Genomic DNA, 16,306 nt, shown 5'->3' with positions numbered 1-16,306 from the left:
GCCTCCTGGCATGCAAAGATACCGTCTGCAGCCCTGCTACACCTGATTAATACCCTTGCACCGGAAGGTATCTGCCACGTCGAGGTCACAATGTGCACTGCAAACAGTAAAAGTAAAACAAAACAAAGAAAATAATAGGATAAATGGCTATTGCTTCTATTGACACTTTTTTTATTATTATTTTTTTAGTTGTGTTGTGCACGCCAAAATATAGTCACTGTTTGCCTTTTGACCTGCATATAGTCAGATATATAGTGAGGCTACATGACTATAAAACTCCACAAAATGACTCTCCACACAAATAAAGTGTAGAAAGCAGTTTAAAATACAAGAATTCCAAAAACACAAATCTCCTACTCCCATTCAGAAAATGCAGCACCTAAATAATGTTGACATGAACCATCCAACAGTAATCTCACAGCCCGTCCTGTACCCCCATTGTGTCTAGATATATGGGCTGATAGAAGTGTGGGTAGCTGAGCAATGTGGGCTACTTGCGGCACCTGCTGCACCCTGTTGGGAATCTCCGGCGTCAAGGTTAGAGCAGCTAAGGGCGGAGGGAGGGATGCCATGGCAGGCCACTTGGCTGAAGTCCTGTGTCAGCTGTTCTCTGTGTCAGGGCAAAGAAACACTGATTAACTCTGTAGAAAGATCCAGAAAGTGTGAGGAGACAGGGAAGGGAGGCAGAGGAACTGAAACAAGTAAACAAAATACCTGCATCCTGTTATAGTGATACTTCAGTCTCTGATTACAAACAAACAATAGCATAGAGTCAATAGCAGCGGTGGAAGAAGTGGCACATCTTTTAGAAGTAGTTTGAAATGACTTCATTACAAGTAGGTGTCTTGTATTGAAAATGTAAATTAATTCTCAAAAATATACCTAAACTACTTATATAAAAATGTTCATTGTGCAAAATAAATATGGCCCCAAGAATGGCATACCGTTGCTGTATATTACTGTATTATTGTTACTGATGCATTGATGTGTCATTTTATAAACGTGTCATATGTTTTGCATTTAAAAAATCTTCATCTTAATATAAATGGTAAGTTTAGCATAAAGTAATATGTCAAGTATTTGCTCTTGAAATGTAGTGTAAACTGGAGAAATAGTTAGGTAAAGTACTGTAAAATGCACTCTAGTACTGTACCGGAGTAAATGTAGGCTACTCACAAGTGAGTATAGAAATATGATTTTTTTTTCTCACATTTTGGTCATTGTTCTGTAGAATACAAAGTGGTCTTTTTGAGTGATAACACACAGACCCTGGAGTCAACATCCTGTCACCTCGCAGCAGAGCCGGCTAAGTCATGACAATGGGTTTGGATGGATTATGTAGCAGACAACTGACAAAACAAATAACCCTCCAAAAAAGAGCAGGTGAGGATGGTCTACAAGCCCCATGAGGGTCAGGGCGTCACCAGCCCCCGCCATACTGAATATTGAATAACCAGGCTGTGGCTGGAGCTCCCGATTCCTTTCTATCCATCCCCAAAAGGTTCCTAATTAGTTCAATTGTTCTGTGATTGATTTACGACCACATAAGGGAAAACACTGAGCAGCTATTTATGAGAGGCAGTCGACGGGAGAAAGTGCTTCCCCGATACCAAGGCCTGCCTCTTTTGTTTTCCCCCTCTCTCTCTCTCTCTCTCTCTCTCTGTCTCTCTCTGTCTCTCTCTCTGTCTCTATGTGTCAGTGTGGAGACCGAGGGGAGTTGGGTTGCATCAGAAATAGCTCTCCCACCTGCTGAGGATCACTGAAAGAAAAAAAATATGATGACAGAACATTTGCTGCCCCCCCCCCCCCCCCGTCCCCCCTCAACCCTGCGTCTTCCTCCTTTTCATTGCCTCTCATTGCTCACTGAGGTATTGTCTCTATTTCTCCTTTGTTGTATTAAAACCGATAGTGGATGCTGTTCGACACTTTGATGACGGATGCGAAAGGGATTATTTATCTGCCAGAATACCCTGGAAAACGAAGAAATGTAGCTTTTTCACAACAAATACAATATATAAAATGTAATTTAATCATCAGTTGGGCAGAAGCAGCATTTTAGGAAATAACTAAAGTAATAGACATTATCAGCGAATCTTCTTTATATGTGTGGCCATAATTAGATGTCACATACGTGGATGATACAGACACTACATGTAATGCTATAAAATAAACTATATTCATACCAGATAGGAATGTGTATTGCCTATATTAAATCTGTGCACGTCTATGTATGGAAATGACCATTTAAATTTTCAAACGTATGTTCTCATAAATCACATTTGTTTTGGATATTTGGTGGCGGACACATATGTGTAATTTACTTTTACAAACGTGTATTAGAATTGTATGCGAGGGAAACATGAAATCAGGATTGAGATGTGCAAAAGGTGAAGACAAAAGATAATCATACAAGAAATCTTCACATGCTATTCCTGTCGCGTAGAAATCTTCGCGTTCATTTTCACTTTGGCTTCGCTAATCTGTGTCAAGCCTTTACAGCTCACTGAGAGCAAAAGCTTTCGGCGTGGACTCTTCCGTGCTTCATGAGGCCCTTCCTATAAGACCTTCCTTGTAGCTAAATCTTGCTTCACCAAAAACACCTTAGCACTCGCATCAGCCTCTATTCCAGTGTAAGCCGCTGCTAAAGGAGGGAAACTTGATGCTCAGGGGTTAAGTGATCAGCGACAAGTGCCAGAGCTAAGGCCCGAGATTAGCATACATGCTCTGAAATCTTGATGAAGTCAGGCAATGAATGTGTTGACAGAAGCAACACACACACACACACACACACACACACACACACACACACACACACACACACACACACACACACACACACACACACACACACACACACACACACACACACACACACACACACACACACACACACACACACACACGTAACAGGACAAAACATGACCACTGGGATGGAGAGGTCAAAGACACAAACAGGCTTTTTTAATGAACAAATGGATGGAAATCACTGTTTGTCCCAGTCGCCTAGAAACAGCACTGCAAGTCTCCGACTATACTCTTAGTTATCTTAAGATAGGATCTAAGGTCGGCACGCTTACAGTCCCAATGCTGACATGCTAACTTTAGCAGGTGTGATGTTCACCATGTCCAACATCTTTAGCATGTTAGCAAGCCTTTATTAGCCAATTAGATCGAGACATAAATAGCAGCCAAGGGTGTTGGGATGGAGAGTGATTAGTCTGGCAGGTATTTGTCATTAAGAAGTAGAAAATATTAGTCCAATTTAAAAGTCTGACCTGATGAAAAGTCTGCTGAAGTTATCAAATTTCACCCTGAGGGAGATACGAATGAGTTGCAAAATGTTATAGCAATCTGTCCAACGGTTGTTGAGATGGAGACATTTAGCTCCAAAATTCAAATATCAACCTCATGTTGGTGCTGGAGGAAAAGGCAGTGGATCACGAAGTCTACAGGGATCATCCTCTGAGGACCATGAAGGTCTGTACCAAACTATGAACTCAACTAGTGAAGTGCAGTCAACTACCAGGGCCTACAACTTCATCTGAATGAGTTCAAAGACAATACATATACAGTATATTTCCTCCACACATCTATCCACAGTTCTACCTATCCAGATATGCAGGGATCTTGTTTGTATTAAGCACAAAAACCCTTGGAAAACTCAAAGAAACAAGTCAAAAACATATGGATTGTAAATCGGTGAGATTGCACAAAATCTATGATAACTAACAGATATCCCAATGGGATTTTGCTCAAATGTTGAAATTGTGATTTCTCACAAGCCCTTGTTTGTTATGTTCTTTTTGCCTCAGAAGACATTGGCTTCATGATATTGCCTGATGGATAAAGCAGAGCAAGTAGGCTGTAAACAAAAATAATTCCTTTACAACAAACACCTTATAAAGACTAAACCTTATTAATCATCCCTTGTTTGAACTCTTCAAACGGTGGTATTGTTGTCAAAAAAACAATATTGTTGGAACCATAGGGAGAAGCACATAAACTTGGAGCTTTACGCACATATTTCCCTCAATGACATCTATTCAAATGTAATGTCTGTTTATTAGTCCACTGGCAGGACATCCGCCATTTTTCTATGGAGTAACAATAAGAGTGATGAACAGATCAGGACAGAATGAAGAGCTGTGCGTCTCATATTTATTTCCGGCATCTGTTTTGCATCTCTGTGTAAAGGCAGTTGAGATAATAAATTGTAGTCGTATATCTTCACTGTAGCAGTCGTTTGAACCTTATCCGCTTCCAATGAACTCAGAGCCTCTGTGACATAATTGGAACAACCCCATTGTTATGCTGGGGCATGACATAATCACAACAACTAGTATTTTTATCATAATAACTGTGATTAGAATAGATCAAATGTCACAGGAGGAGCTCATTCCTGTTAAGGCTATTTAACCTTGATAATGTCACACTGCAACAGTTAGCGCATGGCTGCCTTACAGATACCTTCACGTATGTCACTAAATACCCAGAAAGAGAGCGAAAGTGAATTATAAATCATTCAAGTGTTAATAGTGTTACTAAATTAATTTCACAATAGTTACATGCAGCCTACAGTACAATGGGGAGAGCGGCCTGACCTATTCTTAGAATATGATTGTGTGCTTTGCCATGTGTGTGGGGGCATTTGGTGTGTATTGTAGCTCCAGTTAGATTAGGTTAGCTTAAAGACTGATAGCAGGAGGAAGGAGTTAGCTTCCCAAAACTGAACAAAATCCATCTACTAGTACTTATTAAGCAAATTAATGAACACAAACATGTTTGTTTAATAGGTATAACAATTCAAAGTAGCTATTTCAGAGGCTTTGTTGTGTACTCTTAACTTTCTGCCAGAGATGTCATAATCATGCTTTAAGTTATACTCCTGAATTTGATATTTGGCTGTCAGATCCACTGTTGTAGCCATGGACCTATAAAGAAAGCTTGTAGCTTTATTTTTTTCTTGCTCTAAAGAAGGGAAAGAATATTTCAAGCAATAACAGGTAATATCTAGACAATACCATTAAGGTAATGCTCATGATTTATTAATATGCTGCTCTGGTGTTGTCACAGTGTCAGGGGTGGTGAGATTTCATGGTTGGTCCCATGCCAGCGCATTCTTGGGACCAGACGTTATATATCTGCTGTCCTCCCACCACACTGCTCTCACAAAAAGCCGCCCATTGTCTCCAGCACTTTGACTCTCTCTGCAGACACCCATTCACAGGTAAAACAACCATCAGTTTATTGTGTGTTTTAAGTATTTAAGGCATACAGTTAATGTATTCTTATTAGTTTTGAATAGTGTTTTGCTTTACTTTTGGTCATTTTTTATGTTCTGGTTTATGAAATTAAAGTCTGGCATTTTTTTAAGGGCTATTTGAATATACTTGTTATAAAGAGCAGAATGTTTTATTTTTAAGCCACTTTTAGTGACATTTGTCAATTGTATTAACATGTAATTAAACATTTGTAAACTATGTCTAAAACAAGCCTATGAGAACGTGTATTGGATGGAGTTTCTCTCTTTTCTGAGATGGAGAGCCTTTTAGAAATGATGTTGAACAATGTTCATTAGTTTACACTACAAAAACAAAACTGAAATGATGCTCAATATTGTGGACTCAGTTGTTCTTGCCGTGTCCTTGCTTTATAATCCTCTTGTCAAAGGATGCCGAGGACTGTTTGTTATGTGGCGCCGCGATGGGTCAAATGACACTGTGGTAAACTGGGGTGACGCATTCCCCATAAACTGTACTAATGCACACACCTCTGTCTCTCCCGTTTGTTTGTTTTTGGGATCACAGCTGAGGCGAGGTAAGAAGATTCATGTTAATCCTCCATTGCTCAACGCTACTGTCATGGTCCATGTTTATGTGATTAATTGATTACGGGAAAACTGTATTGACTTCCTTAATAGACCAAAAAAACAGCAACTCTTGCAATTAATATAAACCTAATTAACATTGCCTACAGCTTATTTGTGCCTGTTTTTGGGTTTCAGGAGCCCCAAAGGACCAGCAGCCATGAATCCCAAGTGGGATAAGGTGAGCCAGCTATATTCCACCGTGTTAATCCCCCATGCAGGGAGAGGAGACACATTGTCCTCATGCTCATGGCCTAAAGATCTGGCAGTGGTTATCTGTCAGAGTTGTTATCAGCATCACTGAGAGCTTTCCCCTTGACTTGGTCCTAATAATAAAGCATTATCTTTTCACATGCTGCTGCAGTTAAGTGCTGTCGTGTTTGACACCCACAGGTCTTTCCATATGTATTTTCTTTACTGTGTATGGAACATCTTAGAGTGATTCCAAAGATGTCCATACAACTCATTTTTCTTCAGTGCACTAACAAATCGGTCCCACCTCGTTATATGAGCCCCTTTGATATGCTTAATAATCTATTTCACTTCTTGATTTATTATTATTGAAGTGTAATATTTTATTTTGTTGTGAACAAATATTGACAAATTCCTTTTTTCCCCAGCCGAAGTCGAAGATTACGGCTTCTCGCAAGCTCTCCCTCAAGGTGAGCAGTTATGATATACCTTATACTCCAAATAGTTTTCAGAAGAACACCTATATCGACAACCTTCTTCATGTTACAAATGTGTTTATTTGAATGGCATATTATGTATCACTATCAATTATATGGGAACAACATGCTGGAAAAACTAATATCTTTAGAATCTCTTTCAAGTCATTTGCCAAACAGTGATTTAAATTCACTACAACTTCGGGTCTAATGTGTACTTTAACCAAACCCAAGTAGTTTCTCTCTGGTTGAGCTGCACAGTTTTGATTGGTCCGTGTTTTGTCCAATCAGATTCTTCTCCTCACAAAAGCGTGTGAGGATTTGGAGAGGGAGACGCAGGATAGGGAGGAAGAGAAGGTGCGCTACCTAGGAGAGAAGTTGCCCCCTTTGCAACTGTCTGGATTACCGTTGGATGAGCTACAAGTAAGTGTATTAACACAAGGACCCTCAGGCAATATATGAGCACATCTGGTAAATGTATTTAAAAAATCATCTCTCTTTGTCCCTCAGAACCTATGCAAACAGCTCCATGCAAAAATTGACGTCACGGACGAGGAGAGATATGACTGTGAATCCAAAGTTACCAAACACAATAAGGATGTAAGTCCCTGAACGCGTTTCTCCCCCCAGCATGTATTTTCTCTTATTATTGCCTTGCAAAGTTCAGTCAATATATTTTAAAATTAAAAAAAGTTTCTAACCTTGACTTGAAACCAGATATTAAAGCCTGGAGAAAGAAGCCTCTATTGATGTGTTGAAAGTTCTCTTGAAATTTTATATCAACACCAAATCCACTTTACCTTTAGTTCAAAGCAAGAATATAACATATTATATATTATATAAACACATTTCAGCAAAAAGAACCTTGCAAAAGATTGGATTCTTAACTCTTAGCTTTTAAAAAAGAGGATTGGTCAGTAAAAGTTAGGAGTCCCCAGAAGCATTTGTGTTTATACAGTATATATATTGTTTTCTTTAGATCCATGAGCTGAAGCTTAAGGTACAGGACCTTGGAGGCAAGTTCAAAAAGCCTGCCCTCAAGAAAGTGAGGGTGTCTGCAGAAGAGATGATGAAAGCTCTCCTGGGCTCCAAACACAAGGGCTCCATGGACCTCAGATCCAACCTCAAGTCTGTGAAGAAAGAGGACGTCAAACAGGACAAGGTATCAAGGCTCCCCGCAACGTTTAGTCCGTCACTCTACAAACTCCTTGAGTGTGCAGGAATGTTATGGAGAGATGCACGTGTAGATAAAACTCTAGTCATTTGTTTCTCTTCAAACCCTAGGTGCTCACTGGTGAAGTGGGTGACTGGCGTAAGAATGTGGAGGCCATGTCTGGCATGGAGGGCCGCAAGAAGATGTTCGACTCAGCCAGCGGACCCCAGTGAGACACTCGTGAGCGACAAGTCCTGCAAGAGATGAAGCTGGCCAACTGATAGCAAAGGGAGAGAGGAAGAAATCCAGGCAGAAATATGGAGTGCTTATCTGAACGCTAAGTGACTTGAAAAGCAGCAGGAATTTACGCCTATGGTCATAAACAAGTGTAACCCTGAGTAGTGTGCCCCCTGTTTGCTTGACGGCCATTTTCTGTGCAACGACTCAAAGCACTTAGAGAAAAGAGTAGGATGAGTAGATGAGTTCCTTTTTTTTTATCGCCAAAGAACATTTGTTTGTTTTTTTGCTATGACATCTTTAGACAATTAAAGTGGATATGAATAAACCCGACATCGCACTTCAGTCTTTGAAGGTTCCATATCTGTACTTGACTTAATTGTGTTTCATTTTTACTGGCAACAGTTTGTTCGCGTGTAACCTACCTAAACGCAGCCTCATAACGTTTACATAGATCCCGCCGACGCATCCATAAAAGAAAGGAAGGATTAACTGTATTCAATTTAAGTGTAAATTTCCTTTTACCAGATTGCAATCTCTGCAGAACAAGAGACAAAGCTTCAGAAATTTTTGAAGAAACATGTTATAAGCTCATTAAAAATTCCAAAGGGAATTGGCCCCAATCTGATAATAAGACACGTGTTTTGATCATCACATTCATGTTCTGCTCATACTTTAATCATTTCAGAAAAATAATGAAAAACAGCAGTCCCTTTACCTTGGGAGTTCAATGTAGCTCGTTCATGATAAATTATATTTAGAGTTTGATGAGGGGAAACAAACCACAGGAGACCAGCCCCAGCAGATGGCGGAACCCTGGAAGACCTGGGCCAACGGTTATTTTTAGCCACGATATTGTCCTCCATACCTCCTTCCCAACCTTTTGAAAGCACAACCCAGCGACATTGTTGTCCGACTCATAGCAATAGCATTAGCAATATAGTGTCTTTATTTATCTAGCACCTTTCAAAACAATGCCAATCAATCAATGTGATTTACACATATACAAAGCAGAAAGGAACATCCATATAAAATACAATTAAAGAAAGTAGATACATAAAATAGTAATTTAAAATAAGTGCGTGTTTGTGTGTGTGTGTCAGTGGGTTGACTGGCTCCCGTCACCCAGCCATTGTTATTTCAAGTATGACAGTCACACTAACAATAGTCGCAACAACAGCTAAGGACGTACATATCAGTTACTGTATATGCTTTTATGGTCTGGTTATGGAAACCTGTGTTTAAACAGTTGACACAAGTCTAGTGACACACACATTCAGACAGAAGCTTTTCTTAAAGAGTCACATCTTTCTCAGTGTGTGTGTGTGTGTGTGTGTGTGTGTGTGTGTGTGTGTGTGTGTGTGTGTGTGTGTGTGTGTGAGTGTGTGGTATGTGTTGAGTCATCTTGTAAAGCTGCTCTATAGCATCTCGTCTGCCCCTGCATTCTGTATCTATAAATAGGATAGTGATGAGAGACACAGTCACTCACATAGAACAAATGCTCCAGATGTGCTTCTCAGAGTTCAGTCAACACCACATGGTCTCTGTCTGTTGAATGCAAAAGGTCGCGACGCTGGAGCCACCCATATGACGTGTTGACAAGACGGAAAGGTGTCGCTCGATGTGCCAAAATGCAAAACCAACAAGCTCAGTGTTTGCTTCTGGGATGCACCACCGGTCACACTGTACTTCAGTGTCAGTGCCACTTGGTGGCAGTCCACAGTCAGAGTAATAGAGTACATGGACTTCACTATACATATTTTAAAACAAAAAAGGTACCTGAAAGGTGGATATGTTGGGAAAAATCACAGAAAACACTGGCTAATGATTTGTTTCCAGTTTTATCATTTGAAAGGTCTTCGGCTCGTACAAGTTTTTAGAGGTTTAACAAAACCTGAAAGGACAGCAAGATATAACGTTTTAGTTGGTATATTTTGAATTTTAACATGAAGATAATATGAATGTGTACAGTATATTCTGTAAGCAAAATAATGAAAGTGTAGGATCTATCTGTTTCAATTTGTTAAAAACAGCATCAGTGGTAAAATTCCAGCTATATCTCGGCTATGAACTCCATCCTGCTGTATTATTCCTTCGTGTTTTTAAAGATGACTTCTCTTTTGGGGAAGAACAGAAACCATATTTCTACAAGTTGTAAGATGGAAGGCAATGAGCCTGACAATGAATAATCACTGCTGTGGCTCTAAGCATCGGCAGTTCATTTCGCTCATGGAATAACCCAAAAGGAAAAGAAAAATGAGCATTAGACTGCAAAGAAAACATTGATGCAGATTGCAGTGTGTGCAGTCAGTGTGTATGTGTGTGGCCTGATGAGAAAGGGAGATTGATGTCATTAATCTTGCACATGCAGCTCAGGCTGAGTATTTATTGCCACAGGGACTGGGGGATGGCGATATTGGAATATATATGACAATAACAGAGGGAGGTCTGGTGATTAGACAGAGTGCCCTGTGTGACCGGGAGCTCCAGGCCTATAGTTCTTCCAGCAACAGCTACTGTTGAGTATTCGGGCAGTCACACCTCTCGTCAAAATGCCATTCAATGAGATACTGTATGTTGACACCATGCCAGAGTCAGAATTAGGCTACAGGTAACGGACAGTTAATCAAGTGCTGCAGTCACCATGACCCTGTCAAATTCACATGTTACATATAAGAAGGTTGCATCAGTTAAAGGTGCAGTGTGTATCTGAATATTCTGGCTCATTCATTCTAAGGATTTTTTTATTTTTATTTTTTTCAAGCGATCATACATTATTTAAAGCACACTTATGAATATTATATCCCATTTCTACCTAGTCTGTTCTGGAAAATGCCAATACATTCTACACACTGCACCTTTAAGCTGTATACATATTACAGCTGACATTTTTATAATTGACCTATGATGAGTGAGAAGAAACAAGGTGAAATGCCTTTTTTTTATATAGTTTGAGATGAGAACGGGTGTATTATCGCAGGAATAACCACAACTACAAATGCAATGTTTTCCGTAAAGTCATGGGAAACAAATATGTCCATTTACTCCTCCACTTTCACGTTTCCCCAATGGTTTGGGGGGCTGCAAAGTACAGCGATCTTCCAGTGACAAGCCCATTTGGGTGACCTGTGGGCTTGTGCTGCTACTAACTAGCTACAGTACAGTCTTTGTGCACAGCTTACTGTGGGGATGTGACAAACAAGCGACTTGAGACAAAAAACCTGTTTCTTCTCTAAATGTATTGTCTTTATTTGGAGGTAATGACACAGAAAAGGAGCTATGGTGGATTCAGAGGTACTAACCTTACAAACCCAAAGAAACACAAAGACACACACACACACACACACACACACACACACACACACACACACACACACACACACACACACATGCTCCTCTGTCAAAAAGTGTTAATTGGATTCGGAGTGAGAGGTGAATGTCTTTGAAACATTTACAGGCAGCGGATGGAAAATGACTGGAAACAAAATAATGATGTTATTCATTGCTAATTCATTTGACCTGGAAGAAGGTTAACTTGATCTGGAACTGGAAATTGCCTAATGAGCCAGGCTGAAGGAATCTGTATCATATCTTGAAATGTCTATATCTTAATGGCTTCTTAAGTTACTGTATATAGCCTAAAGAAAGTCTGAATGTAATTCCATTTGACATCAGAATGAACCCCTATAATTAAAGTTTTAACGGCTGGCGTGAACATAATGGTACTCAATGATGAACTATTTCTTTAGCAGTATTAGTTGTATTAAGAATTTGAATTATTTGACCACTTGGGGGCACTGAAACAAGCTGAAATCACAACATTAAATTGCATTCTCTTTAAAAAAGTTAATATGGCTAAAAAGTTAGCAAACAGTTGCCTGTTAACACATCCAGTAATCTCTGGCCACCTGATGAATGTAAATCGGATAATCTCTCTCCTTTAGACACCGTTTTTGGTCTCCACCCACTTCTGAGGAAACTATTTGGCATTTTAGCCACTTTAGCTTGTTAGTTTAGTTTAGTTTGTGACTACATCTGACTTCTGTCACATTACACAAAACTGTATTCATTTGATCCATTGTCAATATAAAAATACTGATTAGTGCTCCTTTAAATACACTCCATGTTGAGTTTTTTTTTAATAATTTTTGGGCATTTTGGCTTTATCAGACAGTTTTGGAGAGGCAGAGATGAAATGGGCGCCCCTGAGTTTTCTAAAATGTTAAATGAGTTCAAACATTAAGTGGACTACAGTGAGAAGCTCTTTGCACATTTGAGTATTTTTTTTCTGTGTTGGTTTCTCACACATAAAAGCTGGAGGTAATCATACCTCAGAGCAGCCCACAGAATGGGTTAGCTCTTTGGGATTACTTTAAATACCTACTGGACATCTGAACATATTGGTAGATATTTTTCCCAGTTAAAGCATTAACACCTTTTAATAGATTGTTTTTAAGTTGCTCAGCATTGCTACTTGAAACTTGTTTGTGATTGTATATCATAAAAAAATGGTAATAACCCTATCGTTCCTATGAGGATTTGTCACTGTCATGGTACACTAGGATTCTTTCTCATCAGGAGAAAAGCTTACCATAAAGCAGAACAATCGATGACACTTCACTTCAAATGCTTAATTTATGCAGTTGATGTGCATCTTAATCCGAGCACTGCACCATCAACACATTTCCACCAATCACCTACAATGGTTAAAGTAAATCTACGATAGGTGCCTGGGGCCTCACTCCCTTGTCATTATTGATCTCCTCTGAGCCAATAGGGAGGGCGAGGGTGGCTGATGGGTATTGGTTTTGGAAACCCAAAAGTGACCAGGGGTCAACAAGATGCAGCCATTATAGATGCAACCTTGCGTTAATCAGGTGGATGCTTTCAAAAGGGCCTCAAACAAAGTAGAAATCGGTTCTTATTTTCAACTACAAAAATAAAGAATTTATAAAAAAGGTACTTTTCCAAATATGTGCATACTGTGATTTAAGCGCTCTGGGAAAGAAGTTAGTATGTACAACTTTGAAATACCATTGTCAGAGCTTTATTGGCATTACGATATTAAGGAGCAAAATGACAGCCCTTCCCAAAGTCTGTATGTTATGGACAAGATGGGAAACGGCTGATTTTTCTGTGGGAACTAAATCTTCAAATAAAAACCATCTACATGACACACAGACACACACTTCCTCAGCTGATCCTTTGTCGCCTCAGGTGTCCCTGAAGCAACTGTGTAAACAGCCTGTCTCTGTTTAATTATTAATATTTATGTCAGAATTTAGCACAATGGAAGATGTTGGAACCATGGAGGTACAAGCACAATACGTTATGTAAGCAATTGTTGTCCAAGGCTTTGTGGTCCTCAGTTGTTTTCTAAAACTACTAGTCTGATTCTCTTTGATCTTCTCCTCTGTCTAGAGATACTTGGGACATCAATGAATAACAATAACTTTTACCTTGACTCACCCCAGCTGTCATGAAAAGTGTCTGCAGTATTTTTAACATTCAGTGTGGACCTTTCTTATTAGATGAAACATTTAAATTGAAATTGTTGGCACCCTAGCAGTGTGTATCTAGGATAGATTGACCTACTATGGTCAACATTTTATCCGCTAAACATTAGCACTTTTTCATTGATACTGTATGCTAAAACTATAATGACAAATTAATTGTGCACTGCTTTGCCTCTGTAGACTCTTTGTCTTGTTTCTACTTAACGATGACCGGCTTTAGTACCTTGATAATATTAATGACAGAGTTTAGAAACAATCAATCCTTGTTGCCATTTTGCCAAATCATATAAAGTGCTGTTCTTACCAGATGCTCATGGTGTCAATAACTCGCTGACTCGCTCATCACGTCTGACATCGCCGCAGTGTCACTAATGAAGTGTAGTGTCGCAGGTAATTAATTTCTACCTGACATTAATTGCCTTATCTTGAAGTCTGCTCTTATCGCCTCTCTGGATGTCATTAGTGCTCCAAAGTCCTTGAAAAAAATGTTCAATCAGTTTTGTCTTACTGTGCGAACATACTCGGCTTAGGTTATCAATCCCGAACAAAAGTCAGCCTAATTTTGATCAATCTTTCCTTTTATCCATTGTGATTTTTTTTTCTTCTAAAACTTTAAATGCCAAAGGGATAGTGATGACACATAATACATCCATAACCAATGAGTCATTTCAGGGCATAAAAAATATTTCACATCTGAGTCAAGTCGTGTGTGTGCAACACGCCATCCATTAATATTAATGAGTGCTGCTTCCAAAAGAGCGAAAGAACAGATCAGTTCCCTGGTATTGCTGAGTCTGAAGATTGGATAAAACTGGGAAATCACTGGAAATGTAGTGACAGAATGAACGAGAGCTATCACTTAAAATGCATGCTTTTGCTTTGGGTTCAGAGTAGTGCACGTGTTCGACTGTGCATCAAACGAAGCTGCACAATGAGAGAGAACATAGCTGGTCTACTTTCAACTAAGCAACCAAGGGGAGATACAACAGCACTCCAGGCAGAATAGTGATAGAAAGTAGTTTGGAAATTACAATTTCTGGAAGAAGATCCGATGATGGGGCTAAACTTTCAACACTGCCAACCAACTTTCACACTTTTTTCTTTCAGTAGTGAGAAATTTGAAATGTTGAACTGAAAGAAAAAGCTGCTAGCATGTCTGTTGACTGAGTCTTAGCTAAATGGCACGAACAGTTTTCTCATCTGCAGAGGTATGGCAACGGTGCATCCTTCTTTTTCATTTCAGATCATGGATGTGCTTCCCATCTCAGGCCTCAAAGGTACCACTTCCAGCAGCATGTCCATAGTAAGCAAGGCTGGACTTTGCATGTGTCACCCCAATACCAAAGTCACTGCTGGCCCCCTTTCCATTTTTTTTTCAACAATCTCATTGCAAAACCCAATTTTTGTCTCCATCCGGCCATGTGTCGCTTCAGTCGGGTGTACAAAGCCATTTTTCACTTCATGCAGCGTGTAAAAGCAGCCATATGGAAGGAGGCACCTGGCGGCACCTGCACTGGCTCACTGCCCGATAGTTCACCTTCTCAAGGATATATGACGTTTAAGGTTCTTTTCTGAGCCATTTGATCTATTAACTCTCAGCAATGTATTTGTCAAAGCAAAATAAATACAAACCAATCCATTTTAGTTCCCCCCCATCTGTACTCATTAAAAAGAAATAGCATTAATTACAGAATGTCATCAATGTCAATTAATCTGACAGGCTGTCCTTTGCTTCATTAGACTCTGACACTAATTCACAGTAACTTACTCGCCTTTGGGTTTTTTAAAAGGACAGATCATAAAAAAAAAAAAATTGAGATTTAAACAGAAGTGACATTGGTTGATCTTGTCAGTATAAAGCACTGTGTCAAACACAAACACAAAGGCCTGTTACACATAAAAACAATAGACCAATGAGGAGTGTAAATTTAAATTCCCGATGGGTTTGCAGTGCAACAATTTAATGGAAGTCTGAAAAGCTTCACACTCGAGCAACCAGTATACTGCCGATCTCTCTCAGTGAGAAATCACTTGAGTCTGTATCAGGAGGGATCATCTCTGCAAACCTAAAACCCATTTCCTGTCCCTTGCTTTGCTTGCATGCTATCTGTGCGGTTGACTTGTTTTTTTTATTTCCCTTTTGGTAAAGTCGGAGATATCAACACACAGACTGAAGATGCAGCCTCATTCCCCTGATCCAAACTCAACCTTCTATCTCACCAGAGCAGGAACACAATGTATGATCCGCATACCAAATTCTTTTTTTAAAATGAATATGCTAAAGAGAACCTACATCCACCCATCAAATCATTTTTGGACTGCATTGCTGCTAAGTGAGCAGAATTAGGAAGAAGCTATATTACGTTCAACCCTGCAGGGCAACATCCAGAAACTAATCACATCACACATTCACGATAGAGCAGAGGCTCTTCCGGAGCTGAACTCATTTGGAACACAAGCAGCAACTTTCCTCCTGATTTCTTGATTTTCCTGTGAAAGTGAAGTGGATGGGAAATGGAAAGGGATTGAAAGAAGCAACGTCAGGCCTTGTGTTGTAGGCAGGCAGAGGGGTCGACACACTGCAACTTTAGGAAAGTTAGAGACAGTAATAATAATAATATCTTGGTTTTATATAGTGCCTTTCAAGAAATCCAATGACACTTTACAAAAGTACAGGGGGTAATAACACACATTTAATCATTTTGACACAGACGCCGCAAAGTGAGAGAACAAGCCCAAGTCCCCCCCACACATCCAAAGTGCTTGTCTGGTGCAGACTGCTGTGAAGATCATGGGGGTGAAAAATCAACTGTTCCTGTAGGCTCTTTATGAGCAGTCTGTCATCAGAATGACCTTTGCACTCCGG

The 16,306-nt window shown here is 39.7% G+C and overlaps 1 protein-coding gene across 1 annotated transcript; it reads left to right on the top strand.

Moving 5' to 3' along the window:
• Positions 1–6,026: 6,026 nt before the first annotated feature.
• On the top strand, positions 6,027–7,920 carry LOC307268332 (troponin I, slow skeletal muscle-like; the record flags this gene model as incomplete). The annotated part of the gene is made up of 6 exons (XM_080050918.1): positions 6,027–6,047; positions 6,487–6,528; positions 6,826–6,957; positions 7,045–7,134; positions 7,514–7,696; positions 7,819–7,920. 6 exons carry the CDS (start codon positions 6,027–6,029, stop codon positions 7,918–7,920), a joined length of 570 nt encoding a protein of 189 aa, XP_079907044.1.
• Positions 7,921–16,306: the final 8,386 nt, after the last annotated feature.

This window comes from Ammodytes marinus (genome assembly GCF_949987685.1).
Source record: "Ammodytes marinus genome assembly, chromosome: 22".
Classification (NCBI taxonomy): Eukaryota; Metazoa; Chordata; class Actinopteri; order Uranoscopiformes; family Ammodytidae; genus Ammodytes; species Ammodytes marinus.
The sequence above is the reverse complement of the archived record's forward strand: the minus strand, read 5'-3'. Positions and strand labels throughout refer to the sequence as shown.